At 36.9% G+C, this 19,678-nt stretch overlaps 2 protein-coding genes across 2 annotated transcripts; both read left to right on the top strand.

The window, feature by feature from the left end:
• Window positions 1-188: 188 nt before the first annotated feature.
• Window positions 189-2,646, top strand: LOC127845121 (uncharacterized). Its single transcript, XM_052375821.1, has 2 exons — window positions 189-361; window positions 663-2,646. The coding sequence occupies exons 1-2, from the start codon at window positions 347-349 to the stop codon at window positions 2,217-2,219; spliced, it is 1,572 nt and encodes a 523-aa protein (XP_052231781.1). The 5' UTR covers window positions 189-346; the 3' UTR covers window positions 2,220-2,646.
• Window positions 2,647-2,985: 339 nt separating this feature from the next.
• Window positions 2,986-19,390, top strand: LOC127845133 (cytochrome b5-like). Its single transcript, XM_052375852.1, has 6 exons — window positions 2,986-3,148; window positions 4,192-4,228; window positions 8,381-8,472; window positions 8,768-8,794; window positions 17,284-17,330; window positions 18,841-19,390. The coding sequence occupies exons 1-6, from the start codon at window positions 3,035-3,037 to the stop codon at window positions 18,926-18,928; spliced, it is 405 nt and encodes a 134-aa protein (XP_052231812.1). The 5' UTR covers window positions 2,986-3,034; the 3' UTR covers window positions 18,929-19,390.
• Window positions 19,391-19,678: the final 288 nt, after the last annotated feature.

Raw genomic sequence — 19,678 nt, 5'->3', positions numbered from 1 at the left:
GGGTGATTTTGAGTTGCATACCTTGTTATATATATATATATATATATATATATATATATATATATATATATATATATATATATATATATATATATATATATATATGATAGTGATTTTTTTTTCATAAAATTTAATTTTTCGTTATAATATGATTATTTATCATTCAAAATGATGTTTTCATAAATTAATATTATCGTGTAAGTACCTATTATCGAACAGAACCTGATATCGGACGGTTTGTTTTGGTTCTATATGCGCATGCGCAAAAGTGCGCATGACGTCACATCCATAAACAAATGGTCATTTATGAAGTCCGTGACCTACTTGTCCACTAAGCTTGCAACAAATGCGCCGAAAACAGGTAAAAGAAATGCATTTATTGTTATTTACACGGTTTTATGTATTTTTTGCTATTACTTTTTGAATGCATTTATCAAAACGTGCATTTACACACCAAAAAGCGTATTTCCATTTGCAATTTTGGTTGCAGCACACGTAGATTTTTTCGTCGAGTCCGGGTCACGTGACAGTCATGTGATAGTCATGTGACTTTGTTTTATTATCGCTCTTAGAGCTACAGCACAGTTCCGAAAAAATATTCCAGCTTTTCTTTCTTGACAATTGATCATCATAAAGTTAAGTTTGTTTTTCTTTTTTTTCAGTCTAATCCTAAGAAGATAATTAAACACAGAGGTCTTTACTCACCAACAGCTCTTCACAATGCATACCTTAAAGTAAAAGACAGTGGCTTGCCAGTAAGAACTGTTGCAAAACAGTATGGTGTTCCTCATACTACACTATGGGACCGTGTGAAAGGGGTTATTGACCCTGAATGCCTCAAACCCGGACCAGCTCCACTCTTCTCTCAGGAAGAAGAGGTCAAACTAGTTGACCATGTCAAGACAATGGCTGCCCTTGGGTATGGTTATACCATCAGTGAAGTTGTAGCAAGTGCTACAAACTATGCAGTGTTCCTTGGTAAAAGGCCAAATGATAAACCTTTGTCTGTGAAATGGTTTAAGGGTTTCCAGCAGCGATGGCCTGAGTTGCGAGTTGTTTGTCCGAGGGCACTGTCCAACTACAGAGCTGAAGCCACATCAGAGGCCAATGTTCATGAACATTTCAACAATTTGATGAGCGTTGTTGAAAAACATGACCTCCACAACAAACCTGAGTGTGTCTATAACATTGACGAAAAAGGTATCCAAACAGAGCATACCCCACCATTCATAATAAGTGGCACATTGAAGGCACCAGCAGTTACTTCGTCAAGGTCCTGCGTTACAACAATAATTGGATGTGGAAACGCATTAGGCACACAGCTTCCACCATTCTTTGTTTTCAAAGGGAAACGCCTGAATGCAGATCTGTTACAAGGGTCTACACAAGGGTCATCAGGGTGTATGTCTGACAGTGGCTGGTCAAATTCAGCTGTGTTTTTACACTACATGGACACCCATTTCCTCAGATATGTGCAAAGAGTGGACAAGTCACAGCCTATCCTTGTTCTGCTTGATGGTCATAAAAGCCACATAAATGTTCCAGTGCTGGATTGGGCAAAGAAGAATAACATTATTCTATTCATCTTACCGGCCCACACAAGCCATGTCCTTCAACCCCTTGATGTGGGTTGTTTTGGACCCCTTCAAAAAATCTACAACTCCATGTGTCACAGATTTATCAGAGAAAATCCCTCTACAAAAATAACAAGGTACAATGTTGCTCCTCTTGGATCTGCTGCATACGTAGCAGCATTGTCTGTGGAAAATCTTCGATCTGCCTTCAAGAAATCAGGTGTTTTTCCTGTTGACGAGTCAGCTGTTAGCAAGGAGCATTTTACCACTTCGCTACCATATGTTGCTGAACCATCTGTTCCTGAAATCAACAAAAACATGCATGAAAGAAATCCTGATGTTTTCTTCTATGAAGCAGAAGTTGTCATTAACAAAAAGAAAGAATTCAACAATGCAAAGAAAAAGAATAACATTCTTGAATTTACATCTGGCAAAGAAATAACAGATCCGATAATTGAACAGAAACTCAGGGAAAGAGCTGAAACAACAAATGAACAGAAAAACAAGCAACAAACTGAACAATCCAACAAACATTCGAAGCTTATGCCCACAAAAGAAACAGCTTCACAAACAAGGAACAAACAACTGAAAAAAAACAATCAACAAAACAACACACTTACCCAGAGCCTGGACCCTCCCATCTAAACACTGATGTTGAATCCTCTGAAGATGAAGATGATGATGAAACTTGTTGTGTATGCAGCCTCTTTCAGCCAAAAGAACTTGCTAACTGCGTATCATTGATATTTGTAAAGTGGGCCAAGTGTGACTTTGATAACTGTAGCCACTGGGTGCACTTGCAGTTTTGCACAGCCACAAATGTTGTTAGGAGAAATGACCCGTTCTATTGTCCTTGCCACAATATTGCAGAGGAATAGACTTGTGTTTTTGTGTTCAAAGCTACATGCTTTTCTAATTTTGTTAATTTTCATGTTTCAAAAAAAAATGTTCAGTTTCATGTTTGTTTATATTCACTGGAGTAGTATTTATGAACTGTTCGGTAATAGGTCATGTTTACATCGGCCGCCATTTTGTTTTGTCTGCTAGAGGTGACAATAAACAAGGAATCATTGTTATGAATTCTTGACGGATATTTGCTTGAAAATTTTACAGATAAGTTATTTAATGATTGAACTGTTAGTTATTTGTTAAAACAAATTGTTTTTGTTATTTTAAGTGTTTGCAAATTTAACTTAATTTCTTAGGTGTTCGATAACTGGTTCGTCCACCATATAGCCACACGCTAACCATCTGTGGATAGTACAGCCCACTCTCGTACACTGCGGTTCATTGCACTCATGTATGGTGAGGAACGAACGACAACTCTGCTAGGAGAATGAGTATAGCCCAACATGAAACGATTATTTAGTATACTGTAACCTAAAGCAAAACACGGGAACCAGCAGATTATAATCAAAATAGTTCCACAAAGGAAGTGGGTTAAAATAAACTGTGATAAAATGACTGAACTCAAATCCTTTAAACTCCAGGAAGTTAAGGAACACAATGACTCCAAGTCAACATATTTAGTTATTTATGACAAAGTCTACGACGTTACAAAATTTTTAGAAGAGGTAATAATTTAATTTTGGGGCGGATATTTTACTTTTTCGTTGATAGTGAAGTGGGTGGGGTGAGTAACTCACTGAGTTAAAAACTGAAACATTATTGTTAATACTAAATGAACCGTTTTATGAACTTGTTATGGTCATAAAATGATCCAAATTAGTACTGATTGGATTAATTGATATGTACTAAACAAAAATAGGTCAGATTAATCATTGAACGTGACAGATGGCATGGTTTGCATCAGCAATGTCCTAGATTATAACCGGCCTGGCTCGCTGGCTTGTTATCAGGCCTATTAACCCTAAACCGAGGAAAGATAGGTTAAGATATAACTAAGAAAAATTTAAACAGATACATGCATTATTCACAAAACATTTTTTGCAGTCATTTATTATTTTTCTGACAACCTATTTTTGAAGAATATAGTATTGTCAGATTGGTTATACCACAGGTACTTGAAAAAAAATTGTTGTCCTAATATACATAATAAGAGTAAAGGTATCCAACAAGGATTTAACATTGTGAACATCATAACGATAAAAACCTATACAATGTATTTTTATTGTTTGTTTAAAGCAGAATAAAGTTATCGGACCTTATGTCCAGTAAGATTTTTTTGTCTTTCGCATGGGTTGCCCCTGCCCTTTTCAAATCGTAGCTGGATCACTGTAATAGTCTGATAGCTGGATAATTTAATTTTTTTTTATTATTTTACCTGTTTCCAATATGAAAACAAAAGCATTTATCATAGGAGCCTTGTAATGCATTGATGCATATAGGTACATTGTGTCAGTTAAAGTTTGGGAGCTAAAATAGCAAGTCACCAAACATATAATTGAGTTTCTTGGAAAATGATGCTTAAAGCATGTGCGTAAAGTGTTGTCCCAGATTAGCCCGTGGGAAACTCGGTCTGAAGCGAAATTTAAGTACAGGCTGAAAGTTATGATGTCTAGGACATCACTTTACCCACATGTATTTAGTGCTGTTTTCCAATAGCGCAGGTGAATTTAAGGTCACAATATTGATAATTTCTTGTTTCTGGTTGCAGCATCCTGGGGGGGAGGAAGTTCTCCTGGAGCAAGCAGGTAATGCTCAAACACTTGACATTGTGGTATATATGTGGACACTTTCTGGCAAAATTCGGGTTTATGGATCTGCTTAAAATGTCATCCAAGTATGCGCAGGCTAATCATGGACAACACTTAAACGATTTTATGTTTTTTAGCTCACCTGAGCACAAGGTGCTCATGGTGAGCTTTTGTGGTCGCCTTTTGCATGTCGTGCGCTGTCAACATTTGCTTTGTTAACTCTCTAGAGGCCACATTTATTCTTCATGAAATTTGGTTAGAAGATTGGTCTCAATGATATCTTGGATGAGTTCGAAAATGGTTACGTTTGCTTGAAAAACATGGCTGCCAAGGGGCGTGGCATTTTTCCATATATGGCTATATATGGCTGTATTAAAATCTTGTTTACACTCTAGAGACCACATTTATTGCCAAATCTACATGAAACTTGCTCAAAAGATTTATCCCAATAATATCTTGGAAGAGTTCGAAAATGATGCCGGTTGGTTGAAAAACATGGCCGCCAGGGGGCGGGGCATTTTTCCTTATATGGCTTTTGTAAAACCTAGTTAACACTCTAGAGGCCACATTTATTTTCCGATGGTCATGAAACTTGCTCAGATGATTTGACCCAATGATATCTTGGATGATTTTTAAAATGTTAATCTTTGCTTGAAAAACATGGCTGCCAAGGGGCAGGGCATTTTTCCTTAAATGGCTATATATGGCTATAGTAAAATCTTGTTAACACTCTAGAGGCCACATTTATTGTCAGATCTTCATGAAATTTGGTCAGAACATTCATCCCAATCATATCTTGGACGAGTTCGAAAATGATTCCGGTTGGTTGAAAAACATAGCCGCCAGGGGGCGGGGCATTTTTCCTTATATGGCTATTTATGGCTATAGAAAATCTTGTTAACACTCTAAAGGCCACATTTATTGTCCAATCTTCATGAAACTTGGTCAGAAGATTCATCCCAATAATATCTTGAACGAGCTCAAAAATGATGCCCTTTGGTTGGAAAACATTTTTCCTTGTATGGCTATAGTAAAACCTTGTTAACACTCTAGAGGCCACATTTATTTTCCGATCTACATGAAACTTGGTCATAAGATTTGTCCCAATGATATCTTGGATGAGTTCGAAAATGGTTTTGGTTTCTTTAAAAACATGGCCACCAGGGGGCGGGGCATTTTTCTTATACACTGTAACTCCAATATAGTGCGGTCCGTTATAACGCTGTGTCCAATATAACGCAGGGGGTCCTTGGATCCCATTTTTTCTCCAACCTTCCATTTCTGATTCAAATCCATGTTATGCAACTTCATACATTATTTTCAGAAAATTCAAAGAAGCCGGCGTTCACAGCTTGATTGTTTTATCCGTCCGTTTAACTGATTTTAATCGATTAGAGGTTAAACGACACTCAACAGCTAATTGGTGTTAATCTGTTGTGTAATGTCAATAAAGGTGTGAAAACTCGCGAGTCAGTGGTTATATCATGTATTCCCTATCAAAGCGGTTCAGTGCGCTAATTTCAATTAATCAATAAGACAAGTGCAAGCAGAATAATTATCAAATTAAAGTTATTTAAAATGATTACCTGTTTATGTTTTGTATTTATCATGTATTGTATTTCATTGTATAAACTATGGCTGTGTAAGTGTGTTATTGTTTATTATATGCTACACATGCTTGATAAATAAAAATATCTGTGTGTGTGTTTAATGTTTCAGTACGTACACGAAAAAGAAATTAAAAAATCCTGCGTTTTATTTACATGCTAACGCAGTGTAATAGTTAACAGAGATGCACTAAAATATGTGCCCGTTATCAGAAAGTCCACGGAAAGCATGTTTTTAACACGCTGCGTATGGTGCAATAAAATATTTCTTTATACATGTATCGTATTGCATTCAATTTAAATTTAAATTCGCTCGTCCAATGAAAGCTGTGTCCCATAATGAACTGTACTAATTTTTTTGAAAAATAGTGTAGGCATATGAATTTGTTTACGAAATTCGTAAAAATATTTCTTGTCATAAATGTTTAACATTATATTTTCGTAAGTGATGTTGTAATTATATTGGATTATCGGATAAATGTGCACATTAGAAAAGCGGCCTGTATACTGTTATCGTTCGATTCGGTTTATATGCATGTATTTGCGGATGACGACACAGCATGATAATACACAGGATCTTTATTATAGGCTATACTTTACCTGTTTTTATAGCCCTCTTAAATAAATAAGCTCAAAACGTATAACGCTGTCCGTTTATAAACTGTTGCGTGGCTTGGACACCGTCTTCCGCGTTATATTGGAGTTACAGTGTATGGCTATATATGGCTTTTGTAAAACCTTGTTAACACTCAAGAGGCCACATTTATTGTCCAATCTTCATGAAATTTGGCCAGAAGATTGGTCTTATTGATATCTTGGATGAGTTTGAAAATGGTTACGTTTGCTTGAAAAACATGGCTGCCAAGGGACGGGGCATGTTCCTTATATGGCTATAGTAAAATCTTGTTAACACTCTAGAGACCACATTTATAGTCCGATCTTTATGAATCACGGTCAGAAGATTCATCCAAATAAAATCTTGAACGAGTTTAAAAAAGATGCCGATTGGTTGAAAAACATGGCCACCATGGGTGCGGGGCATTTTTCCTTATATGGCTGTAGTAAAACCTTGTTAACACTCTTGAGGTCACATTTATTTTCGGATCATCATGAAAGTAGGTCAGAAGATTTGTCCAAATGATATCTTGGATGAGTTCAAAAATGGTTTGGTTGCTTTAAAAACATGGCCTCCAGGGGCGGGGCATTTTTCCTTATATGGCAATAGTAAAACCTTGTTAACACTCTAGAGGACACATTTATTGTCCAATCTTCATGAAACTTGGTCAGAAGTCCCAATAATATCTTGTTATCTCAGGTGAGCGACTTTGGGCCTTTCAGGCCCTTTTGTTTTTTGTTTACAGGAAGTCTTTATTTTTTAGTGAAAATTCAGTTTTAGCAAGATAGTCATCCCAGATAAGCGTGTGAAGACTGCATGGGTTATTCTACGATGATACATTAAGCACATGCATTTAGCCCAGCTTTCCCAGAATGCGGATCGTATAAAAAACTTAAAGGTGTAAAATTTTATTGCCGTGCAAGCACTTCACAACTTATTTTGCTTCGGATCAATGTAATTATTATCAGAAATACTTTCTGCTGTGGAAACTCTGTTTTTGATAAGTCAGCGCTGTTGAAACCCTGTTTTAAATAAATCAGCGCTTTGAATTTGAAAAAAGTGGTTGTCTGGTACAACTCAATTAAATGTCTTTCTCTGTGATACTATATAATGCGCTGATCATAGTTTTCATAATTGTTACCAGTCAACTTGTACATGTGTGATGGCATCCAATGTCAAAAACCCTCACTTGGGACAAAGCTGATAAAAATGTTGGAGGTTCCTAAAGGGACTGTAGAGTAAAAGGCCCATAACTTGTTAAAGAATTTACAGAATATTTGCCCTTAGTTCAATGTCTTGTGTGGAAAATGCTGCCTGAGTATTACATGTATTTAAATAAAAGATTGTACATTTAAGTCCATTGAGAGGAAAGATAGAGTACAAGAAACAGAACTCTCCTATCAATGTTGTTCGAGTTATTGCCCTTTGCATATTTTTTGTGTTTTGTATGCATAAGTATAACTCTGCAAGTATTGAATGTATTAAAATGTGCCTTAGACGATGATAGATAACTTTAAGAGCTGAAATGAAAAACTACAGTGACCATAACTTCCATAAGTATTCAGTGTTGATAGAGTTATTGCCCTTTTATGGATTTCAGGTTTGTATGGTTGAACCGTTTCTTTTATTGAATATGAACCTTGCTCTGGGAAGACGGGGCTTAATGCATGTGTGTAAAGTGTCTGCAGTCTGCACAGGTGTATCTGAGACAACACTTTCTGCTTGAATGGAATGTTTAAATTAAAGAATGTCTCTTCTAAATGAAAATCAAGTCTAGGCTGAAAAAGTTGTTCTTGATAAGCCGGTGTAGACTTCGCAAGCTTACACTTTTGCTCCTGCATTAAGACCTGTTTTCCTAGAGCGCGGGTCATATCGTTTTGATGTAGTGATAAAAAAGCACAATTTTTACTGCTATGTTTCATGCAGGTGGTGATGCCACAGATGCCTTTGAGGATGTGGGCCACTCTACAGACGCCCGTGAACTCATGAAGGACTATCTTGTGGGAGAGATCGTGGAGGTAACGACTCTGTCAACTTACTTCAAAGGGCTGATAGTTTCTTTTTTTAACTGTTATTATGTACAAAATGAACATTACCAATCTTTTGTTCATGGTAGACTGTGATAGTATGAGGATTGCTTACAATTCTTTGCAATTGTGAACTGTTTACCTAATAAGACGTGATTTATTATTGAAAAGTTCTTAAAATGTTTAAGCAGTTCTGTGTATTTATTGTTGAATTTAGTGTTTGTAAATAAGTCAGAAACATAAACATTGATAATTTTCTTAAAATACCTCCCGTTTTTCTTTTCAGTCTGAAAGAAAAAACAAAGAGAACCAGGTATAGAACCAATACAGTTTGTATATCCAAATTAACATGCAATGTTTTAAATCAGGTTTTCAACAAAACTGAAAATCCTCATTGTTAGATTGAAGATTGACGGGTGAGTGGGCAGGCAACATTACAAGTAGTTTAGAGTCAATAACTGTAGTTTGCATTGACCAATCTTAATGATAAGGATATTGCAAGCTTTCATGGAGACCTTGTTGTTTTGGGAGGTTGGGGGTGGAGTCAAGGTCACGTATTAAGAATGGAAACATGGCAAATGCTCCATCACTTCACTTTAAATAGAAACATTACTGTTGGGTTGTTTGTGTAGGTAGCTTTACTGTAGATCTAGCTATGGATTTCATTAGGGGCCAGTCAGGTCAAGGTCACTGTTATAGTTTCCAGTCAATAACTGTAGATTGGATGTACAGTACACTCCACGCGTTTTCTCCAAAAAACGCGCTCCCTCCGCGTTTTTTTTCTTCTAGCGAGTGTTTACGCGGCGTTGAGAGAGCGAGGTGAACTCGATAAAACGCTCGGCGTTACGCCGCGTTCGCTAATTCCCGCGGCCTGTATCACTTTAGCCTAGTCGGAAAATGCAGACAATTTCCATTCTTATCAGTGACCCCCGCGCAACGCCGCGTAAGCAGTGTGCTACGTGGCATGCCAAAAAATAAAAACATTGTTAAAATTAATTGTTTAAATACTGTAGTACATGTATAAAAAAAGATAATTGTATATAGAATGTACCGGGTATATGTATAAAAATTATGTTTTTTAATTCACAGGTACGTTTACAATATGAATGAATATAAGACATTTGACAAATTAATATTTAAATCATAACACATATAAGACAAGAATAAATGTTCCGTAAAATTTCCAAATGAGAATAATAATTAGTAATCCGAAACACACCACGATTTTTAATGCTAACACGACGTTTACAAATGCTTCCAATATACAGTCATCATGTATATTTCCCGACAAAAGCGCACGAAAATTATGCTGCAATGTACAAGGTCAAGGTATACTCCTGCAAAGCGTGCGTGTAAGCCGTGTATTGATTTTTTTGCTACAAACTTTGTAGCGCAGAGAACATTGAATTTTGTTGATTTCGGTTAAAAGTTTCTTTGGTATTTTTTAACAAAATTATATCACGAATAAGTTGATATTTCCTCCAAAATAATTTCAAATTGAACACGCCGAATCTTTATCATTACGGTATTTTAGTATAGTAATTATTTTAACAGTAATTGTACTGTAAACTGATTAAAGAAGACATCTGGGCGGAACTGGATTTTAAGTGTTTGACGTTATGAAAACACGCAAAGCTTGTCTACGGACCTATTGTGTAGACTGCTGTCTGCGGTGTTTTGACAAAAGGGATTAACATGTGTGAATGTCACTCTGCCGATTTGGTCTATAATTACTGGTAAACATTGTTTTGAATGTTGACGCAACAAGAATACAACTGTGAATATTAAATGCAACTATCAACTCAATAGTTACCACCTTCTTTTAGCAATCAATGGAATAACCTAACTTCAAAGAGAAAATAAATGCATTAGCGAGTAGAGAATCGACTTTGTTCCGACAATTAAAACCATTCCTTATGCATTCGTTGAATGTGTTTACTTGAGTAAGTTATGCCTTTAGACAGGAAGCGGCTTTTCTTTGATTATGGCAAACTGTCAATTCACACAGATTTGCGAGATTTTTAGGGTCCTTGGTCAATTGTTTACATGTTCAGTATAGAAAAACATCTGCTAACATGTAAACTTTGGATTAAATTATCAAAATAAAAACAATGTTGCAAACTGTGTTTATATTAATTGGTAAGGTTTAGTTAAAAGACGATGTTTTGTTTGTCGTAAATCAACAAGTTTTCTATACAACAACTACTTCTACAACCACGTCGGGATCGATCTATCTTGGTTGTTTTTTTTTAATTGTAAATATTATACTACATGAACATGTATGTACTTGTAATAAATGTATTTTTGTTTGAAATTCAGGAAGTCAAACAAAATTAAATTGATCGTTATCTCGTAAAACGCGGAGTTTCCCCCGCGCTGCCAACGCCGAGGGCCGCCGCGTCGGATTATCAGTTTTGCCAATCGTTAACCGCCGCGTCCAAAATCATGCAAACGCCGCGTCTTGCAGGATTTTCTTAATCTCCCTCCAGGTCAATCCCCGCGGAATATGGAGGGAAATTGGGGAAAACGCGTGGAGTGTACTGTAGTATTGCACTGCAATTGTGTGTGTGCTTGTTGACTATAGGAAGACCTAGCTTTGGAGTTCATTAACCAGGTTTTTAACCAGGTTTTCCGAAGGAAAAAACTGGTTATTAGATTGGCGAATGCGGGCGGGTGGCTGGCTGGCTGGCGGGCGGAACAAGCTTGTCCGGGCCATAGCTATGTCGTTCATTGTCAGATTTTAAAATCATTTGGCACATTTGTTCACCATCATTGGACGGTGTGTCGCGCGAAATACTTACGTCGATATCTCCAAGGTCAAGGTCACACTTTGAGTTAAAAGGTCAAAAATGGCCATAAATGAGCTTGTCCTGGCCATAACTATGTCATTCATTGTGAGATTTTAAAATCATTTGGCACATTTGTTCACCATCATGGGACGGTGTGTCGCACGAAAGAATCACGTCAATATCTCCAATGTCAAGGTCGCCACGACTAAAAATAGATTTAAAAAAAAAAAAACTTACAAAGGGGGTTAATTTTGTTTGTTCATTTCAAAAGTTCAGTTTGAGTTTTCTCTCTTTATCAGATTTTTTTTTCACAATGAAAACCTGGTTTTGTGACAATTTTGTCCCTTGTTTTAGGCTTGTCAGACTCAATGAGGGTTCGAACAAACCTTGAAAGGTGCTTGAACATTTTTATGCTCCCCGAAGTAAAATTTTAGCAGAGCATATAGTTGCCAGTTCGTCCTTCCTTCATTACTTCCGTCACACTTTTGTTACCGTTTCTCATAGTGCCTTCAATACTTTACCAATCTCTTTCATATTTGGCATGTAGGTACCTTGAATGGACCTCAACCTTTTCATGAGGTTTGAGGTCACTGGAGTCAAGGTCACCGAGGCTAATAATATTTTTTTCCGTCACACTTTTGTTACAGTTTCTCATAGCACCTTCAATACTTTACCGATCTCTTTCATATTTGGCATGTACGTACCTTGCATGGACCTCTACCTTTTGATGGGGTTTGAGGTCACTGGGGTCAAGGTCAAAGTCACTGAGGCAAATAAAAGATTTTTCCGTCACACTTTTGTTACAGTTTCTCATAGCACCTTCAATACTTTACCGATCATTTTCATATTTGGCATGTACGTACCTTGCATGGACCTCTACCTTTTGATGAGGTTGAGGTCACTGGGGTCAAGGTCACAGAGGCTAATAATAATTTTTTCCGTCACACTTTTGTTACAGTTTCTCATAGTACCTTCAATACTTTACCGATCTCTTTCATATTTGGCATGTGCGTACCTTGCATGGACCTCTACCTTTTGATGAGGTTTGAGGTCACTGGGGTCAAGGTCACCGAGGCTTATAATATATTTTTTTAGGTGGTTATTAACACATAGATTGATAAAGCGCATCATCGGGGAGCATCCATCAGTTCACTGATATTCTTGTTTTCAACAAAAGCCTTGAAAAATGGTAAGAAAGTATTTCAATCTTGAATGAAGTGTTTAACAACAGGTTTTTTTCAAAGCTTGCAGCTAATTTTATCATATTAGATTGTTGTTAGGATGGGATTTTACTTGGGGCCAGCTGTGTCGAATTCAAGGTCACTGTTACTTGTATATGAGAGGTGCCCAGATTATATTTGAAAAAATTAAAGACGCAAAATAAGAATTGCAAAAGTACCAATATTGATATCAATATTCAATATTAAATCCATGACATGCGTAATGAAGCCTACACCTTTTTGGCCACGATTCAAGAGTCTTGTAAATACTTTTTTTTTCGTTTTTTTCCCCTTTTCTAAGTCCATTGAAGCAGCATCTGGGGACTCCTGCATCCATTTGTCACAGTCAAAACAGTTCTCTCTCCTCATTTACAAGATGCTTGAGGGTCCATTTAGATGTGTAACTTGAGGCACTTTCCTGATGGAATACCATCGACTTCCTACCTTCTGGAAACAGTCTGACAAAGAATGTCATTTCTAAGAAATGACTTCAATACCTTTTTGATATAGATCTTTAGTTGCTTTGTTGATACCAGCACATGCCATGAAACCCTTTACAACAGTGTTCTGCTTAACAAACTTTGGTTTCTCTGCAATTTTTTTCCCTTTTTAGCTCACCTGATTGCTCAGGTGAGCTTTTGTGACCGGTCTTTGTACGTCTTCCGTCCGTCCGTCCGTCGTCCACGTTTGGTTTGTAAACACTCTAGAGGCCACATTTCATGTCAGATCTTCATGAAACTTGGTCAGAAGATTTGTCCCAATGATATCTCGATCAAGTTCGAAACTGGGTCACGCTGAGTCAAAAACTAGGTCACTAGGTCAAAAAACAGAAAACCTTGTAAACACTGTAGAAGTCACATTTCATGCCCGATCTTCATGTAACTTTGTCAAAATGTTTTCCTTAATGATATGTTGGTCGAGTTCAAAAGTGGTTCCGGTCCGTTGAAAAACATGGCCGCCCGTTGACAGGGCAGTTTTCCTTATTTGGCTATAGAGAAACCTTGTAAACACTCTAGAAGTCACAATTTTTGCCCAATCATCATGAAAGTTGGTCAAAACATTGGTTTAATTGATATCTCGGACGATTCTGAAAATGGTCCAGATTGGTGAAAAAACATGTAGGCCAGTGGGCGGGGCATTTTTCTCTATATGTATATAGTGAAAACATGTGAACATGAAATTTGGTCAGAACATTTGTTTCCTTGATATGAGAGTTGAGTTTTAAAATGGTTCCGGTCAGTTGAATAACATGGCTGCCAGGGGGGTGGGGCAGTTTTCCTTATTTGGCTATAGAGAAACCTTGTAAACACTCTAGAAGTCATAATTTTTTCCCAATCATCATGAAAGTTGGTCAAAACATTGGTTTTATTGATATCTCGGACGAGTTCGAAAATGGTCCAGATCGGTGAAAAACATGGCCGCCAGTGGGCGGGGCATTTTTCTCTATATGTATATAGTGAAAACATGTGAACACTCTAGAAGTCACATTTTTGGCCCAATTTTCATGAAATTTGGTCAAAACATTTGTTTCTTTGATATGAGAGTTGAGTTCAAAAATGGTTCAGGTCAGCTGAATAACATGGCTGTGGGGGGGGGGGGGGGGGGGGGGGAGGGGAGGGGGGGGGGGCAGTTTTCCTTATTTTGCTATAGAGAAACCTTGTAAACACTCTAGAAGTCACAATTTTGCCCTATCATCATGAAAGTTGGTCAAAACATTGGTTTTATTGATATCTCGGACGAGTTAGAAAATGGTTTAGATCAGTGAAAAAACATGGCCGCCAGTGGGCGGGGCATTTTTCTCCATATGTATATAGTGAAAACATGTGAACACTCTAGAAGTCACATTTCTGGCCCAGTTTTCATGAAATTTGGTCAGAACATTTGTTTCCTTGATATGAGAGTTGAGTTTGAAAATGGTTCCGGTCAGTTGAAAAACATGGCTGCCGGGGGGTGGGGCAGTTTTCCTTATTTGGTTATAGAGAAACCTTGTAAACACTCTAGAAGTCACAATTTTTTCCCGATCATCATGGAAGTTGGTCAAAACATTGGTTTTATTGATATATCGGACAAGTTCGAAAATGGTCCAGATCGGTGAAAAAAACATGGCCGCCAGTGGGCGGGGCATTTTTCTCCATATGTATATAGTGAAAACATGTTAACACTCTAGAAGTCACATTTTTGGCCCAATTTTCATGAAATTTGGTCAGAACATTTGTTTCCTTGATATGAGAGTTGAGTTGGAAAATGGTTCTGGTTAGTTGAAAAACATGGCTGCCGGGGGGTGGGGCAGTTTTCCTTATTTGGTTATAGAGAAACCTTGTAAACACTCTAGAAGTCACAATTTTTTCCCGATCATCATGAAAGTTGGTCAAAACATTGGTTTTATTGATATATCGGACAAGTTCGAAAATGGTCCAGATCGGTGAAAAAAACATGGCCGCCAGTGGGCGGGGCATTTTTCTCCATATGTATATAGTGAAAACATGTTAACACTCTAGAAGTCACATTTTTGGCCCAATTTTCATGAAATTTGGTCAGAACATTTGTATTCTTGACATGAGAGTTGAGTTGGAAAATGGTTCTGGTTAGTTGAAAAACATGGCAGTCGGGGGGGGGGGGCAGTTTTTAACCAGGTTTTCCGAAGGAAAAAAATGGTTATTAGATTTGCGAATGAGGGCGGGCTGGCGAGCGGTCGGAACAAGCTTGTCTACTCTCTAATTCAAATAGTTTTCATCCGATCTTTACGAAACTTGGTCAGAAGTTGTATCTTGACTAAATCTAGGTCAAGTTCGAATATGGGTCATGCCGGGTTAAAAACTAGGTCACGGGGTCACTTGGTGCGTTTTAAACATTGAGCATGTTGTCCGCTCTCTAATTCAGATAATTTTCATCCGATCTTTACGAAACTTGGTCAGAAGTTGTATCTAGAGAATATCTAGGTCAAGTTTGACTATGGGTCATGCCGAGTCAGAAACTAGGTCTCAGGGTCGAAAAACAGATTGATTTTGAAACACGGGGGGTAATTGTGATGAACAATCAGTAGCAATGCACATGTTCAGTTGCAGTTGTCTCCCTTTATCAGACTTTTTTTTATATTGAAAACCTGGTTTTGTGACAATTTTGTCCCTTGTCTTATATTGACATAGTAAAAAAAGCTTGTAAACACTCTATAAGTCACAATTTTTGCCCAATCATCATGAAACTTGGTACAAAGATTGGTTTTATATATATCACATAATTAATGCCATAATAATTGCCCTTAGATTGTCCAAAATTTCATTATATTATACAAAATCCTTGTAAACACTCTAGAGGTCACAATTTTGTTTCAGATTTTATGAATCTTGGTCATAATATTTTTTTTTGTAAGCAAAGTTTGATGTTTGGTAAGGGGGGGTCAACTCAAAATATAGGTCACCAGGTAAAATCTTACAAAAACAAAAACACTCCATATGCCAGAGTTTTGGTTCAATAATGATGAAACTTGACCAGGATGTTTGTCTGGACAATATCTAGGTCAAGTTTGACGTTTGGTAAAGATTGAATGAACTGACTCCTCTCAGGTGAGCGAACTAGGGCCATCTTGGCCCTCTTGTTTCATGTAGTGAAAGGTGTGTCACGTGTATGGACCACATTTATAGAAAATTGCATCATTAGAAGTAACAAAGTTCTTTCATCTTCCAACTCTGAACTTCATGTATAACTGCTATAATTAAGCCCTCTTCTTAATTTGGGTTACCCCCCGGTATGCTACACATACATGTGTAATATAAAAAATAACAGCAAGGCCATAATTGATATATAGGCGTTGATGTTCAATATTATTAAAAATGGTAGTGGTGGAGCACAAGGAAATCCAATATCACATCACTTAAATCATTTTTAATACTACCCCTCCCACTTAATTTCTAATTTTTTGGCACATCCTGCTATAAATTACAAAATGAAATGTCGAAACATCAAGATTACGGTTGAACATGATTGAGTACAAGCAATTTGAACAGGTATTGTATGCGGTACTGTCTAAACATGTGTACAGATTTCGTTCAAATATTAAATATGGGTGCCTCTCATAGAAAAATAGGAGTCAGGTTGTGTCTTATTAATTACTTTAGTTTGCATTGGCTATTCTGATGACACTAAGAATATTGCAAAACTTGTGTTGATCCTAACATGGGATTTCATTTGGGGTCAGCCTGTTGGTTTAAGTTCAAGGTCATTGTTACTAAAAAAAATGCCCTCATGACATATTGAATGTGGATAAAGACATCATTCTGAATTTGTGTGTGTAGGTAGCCGACATGTTCAGGTTAGATTTATTATCTACAGTAAAAGGGTAAGTTTTTGCCAGCTATTCTCTACATCATACAGGTAAATTGTTGGCAGTTATTCTCTACAATATAAAGGTAAATTGTTGGCAGTTCTCTACATCATAACGGTAAATTGTTGGCATTTATTCTCTACATTGTAAAGGTAAATTGTTGGCAGTTATTTTTTGCATCATAAAGGTAAATTGATGGCAGTTATTCTCTACATAATAAAGGTAAATTGTTGGCAGTTATTCTCTACATCATTTAGATAAATTTGTGACAACTATTCTCTTTATAATATAGGAAAATTATTGGTTGTTATTCTCTACATCATATTGGTAAATCTTTTGGCAGTTATTCTCTGCATTATATTTGTAAATTGTTGGTATGTATTCTCTACATTATAAAGGTAACCTTTTCTTCAATATTCAGTTTGCAGTTATTTTTTATATGACACATGTAATCGTTGGCATATTATTGCAGGAGAAAACATCACCATCCGCCCCAACAAGTTCATCAGTTTCATCCAGGTAAAATAAAAAAACAAAACAAGAGCTGCTTGTTTTATATATTTACATGCCTTCCCTCTCCCATTCAACATGCAGCAAAGTAATCAGTTTGTGAAAGTATTACAGCATGCTCTAAAACATTTACTGCAAAGAGTTGTGTTATATATCCAATAATTATTGAATTTGAATTATTGAATTGTCTGAATTTTCAGATGGTGTTTTATGATAATGTATACTTTAACCCATTTATGCCTAGTGGACTCTCCCATCCTTCTAAATTGGATCAATTTATTTCCAAAATTAGGGATGTCTAGTATATTTATTTCTATATTTAGAATATTTCTTACAGAAATTCCTTTAAGCAAACAGCGCAGACCATGATGAGACGCTGCATCATGTGGCGTCTCATCTGGGTCTACGCTGTTTGCAAAGGCTAGACGCTAGGCATAAATGGGTTAATTTACTGGTTATTGCGAATTTTAAGATTTACTGTGTATGTCCGGTTCTTTAAGACCATTGTACCAATATGGTTGAACGACTTTGAACACATGGTTCATATGTTATTGTGGAAAATTATGCTAGAAGAAATGTTTGACTTAGACATCATTCTTCTCGCCCCAGTAACCTGCAAAGATGCTTTGATGATCAAAGAATTCTATAGCTATGCTGCAGAAACAAATTAGTCTGTCTAAAACACAGTTGTTGTTCACGGTGACCTTGGCTGTTGACCACAAAATTGATAGATGTTTCATCCGAGCAACAAGCAAACTTGCTAACTTTCATTTTAGCTGGTCAATGTGGGTGGCATGGAGCCATACACTTGTCTCTTTGTCTGTAGGTACATTGTATGTACATCCTAAGCTTGTGTTTTCAACTCATTTTGACAAGTTTGAAAACCCTTGTAATTAGATTGGGGCAGTGTTAAAGAATCGGTATATAGTCAATAACTTAAGTTTGGATTTATCTTGATGAAACTTTTGATGTTGCAAGTTTCCATTAAGACCTAGCATGGGATTGTATTTGGACTAGTCGGGTCAAGGCAAAGGTCACTATTACTAAATCAAGAAAATGGCATACAGGTGGTATTCTGGCAGTTTGCAGTAGCAGTTTTATCATGATGACATGTTGGATATAGTAAGCTAAAATACAGTCCTAGCTTGATATTATGTTTGGGGCTATTTGGGTCAAGGTCATAGTCACCGTAAAAACAGTGTTTGGATGGAATTATTGCGCTTACATGTGTGTGTGTTTTTTGTTTATATGAGTTTCTAGGAAAGCCGGTCTGAATGCATTTGAGTTAAGTGTCATCTCAGATTAGCCTGTGCAGTCTTGTCAGGCTAATCAGGGGTGAAGCATTCTGCCTAGACTGGAGTTTTGCTTAGAGACTTCCTTTAAATGAAAAAAACATCACGGAAAGTGTTGTCTCTGTTCAGCCTGTGCAGATTGCACAGGCTTGTCTGGGACGATACTTTACTCACATGCATTAAGCCTGGCTTTCTTAATCTAACCACTATTTGCCTTGTTTCTGCAGTGGTTGGAGTGGGTGGCTTATACCCCTGGGCATCGCAATAGCGGCAGCACTTGTCTACAGATTCATCATATCTCCAAGCTCTGTTTGATGTGCCATCTCTCCATCAAGATGACGTTAGACCAACCATAGAACAATATTCGAGAAAAGTGCTTAAAATTAACAACTTATCATTCCATACGGATGTATATGGAGATCCTGCTTGATCAATTGTTGAACAATCATGAAGAGAAATCGCTTCGTAAAAGTTGTGTTGGTTTTAACGTCGTTAAAAAGCTTACAAAAAATTAATTAATCTTAAAAGGATTTGATTGGCTTCAGTTAGTTGTTTCATATTTTAGTTGTTATGGAAGTTTTGTTATGATCTTAACTGCAGAATTGCAAGGCAGAAAAAATGTTGGAACTATATTGACAATATGAAAAAAATGTACATTCTGTATGAAATGTCTGCAGTTGTGTTATTTAAAATCAGGTTGTATAACAGTATCATTAAGATGCTCTTTTCTTTACATAAAGTAATCAAGGATTTCTTTGATAAACATAAACGTTTTTATTTTCTGTTGCGTTTTCTCTCATTACCTTGGCTGTTTTTGGAGAAAACCTGAGGTATTGTCATAGCCAGATTGTTGTCCGCCGTCTGCGTCGTGCTAAAACCTTGACATTTGCTCTGAAATCAAAGTGCTTCCATCTACAACTTTGAAACTTCATAATATGTAGATGCACTTTAATGAGTTTTACATGCCACACCCATTTTTGGGTCACTAGGTCAAAGGTCAAGGTCACTGGGACCTCTGCAAAAAAATAATTCTGACAAGCTTTCATTTATTCAAAACTGCACCCG

Source organism: Dreissena polymorpha, chromosome 9 (genome assembly GCF_020536995.1).
Source record: "Dreissena polymorpha isolate Duluth1 chromosome 9, UMN_Dpol_1.0, whole genome shotgun sequence".
In the NCBI taxonomy this organism is placed as follows: domain Eukaryota; kingdom Metazoa; phylum Mollusca; class Bivalvia; order Myida; family Dreissenidae; genus Dreissena; species Dreissena polymorpha.
Note: the sequence above shows the minus strand (reverse complement) of the source record. Positions and strands in the feature narration are given on the sequence as shown.

What these genes read in the sequence shown, in the direction of transcription:
- LOC127845133 (XM_052375852.1), top strand. Translation starts at nt 3,035, where the DNA reads ATGACTGAACTCAAATCCTTTAAACTCCAGGAAGTTAAGGAACACAAT. An exon ending in TTGTGGGAGAGATCGTGGAG is followed by an intron (nt 8,473 to 8,767) that starts GTAACGACTCTG and finishes TTTTCTTTTCAG; the next exon opens with TCTGAAAGAAAAAACAAAGA. An exon ending in AGTTCATCAGTTTCATCCAG is followed by an intron (nt 17,331 to 18,840) that starts GTAAAATAAAAA and finishes TTGTTTCTGCAG; the next exon opens with TGGTTGGAGTGGGTGGCTTA.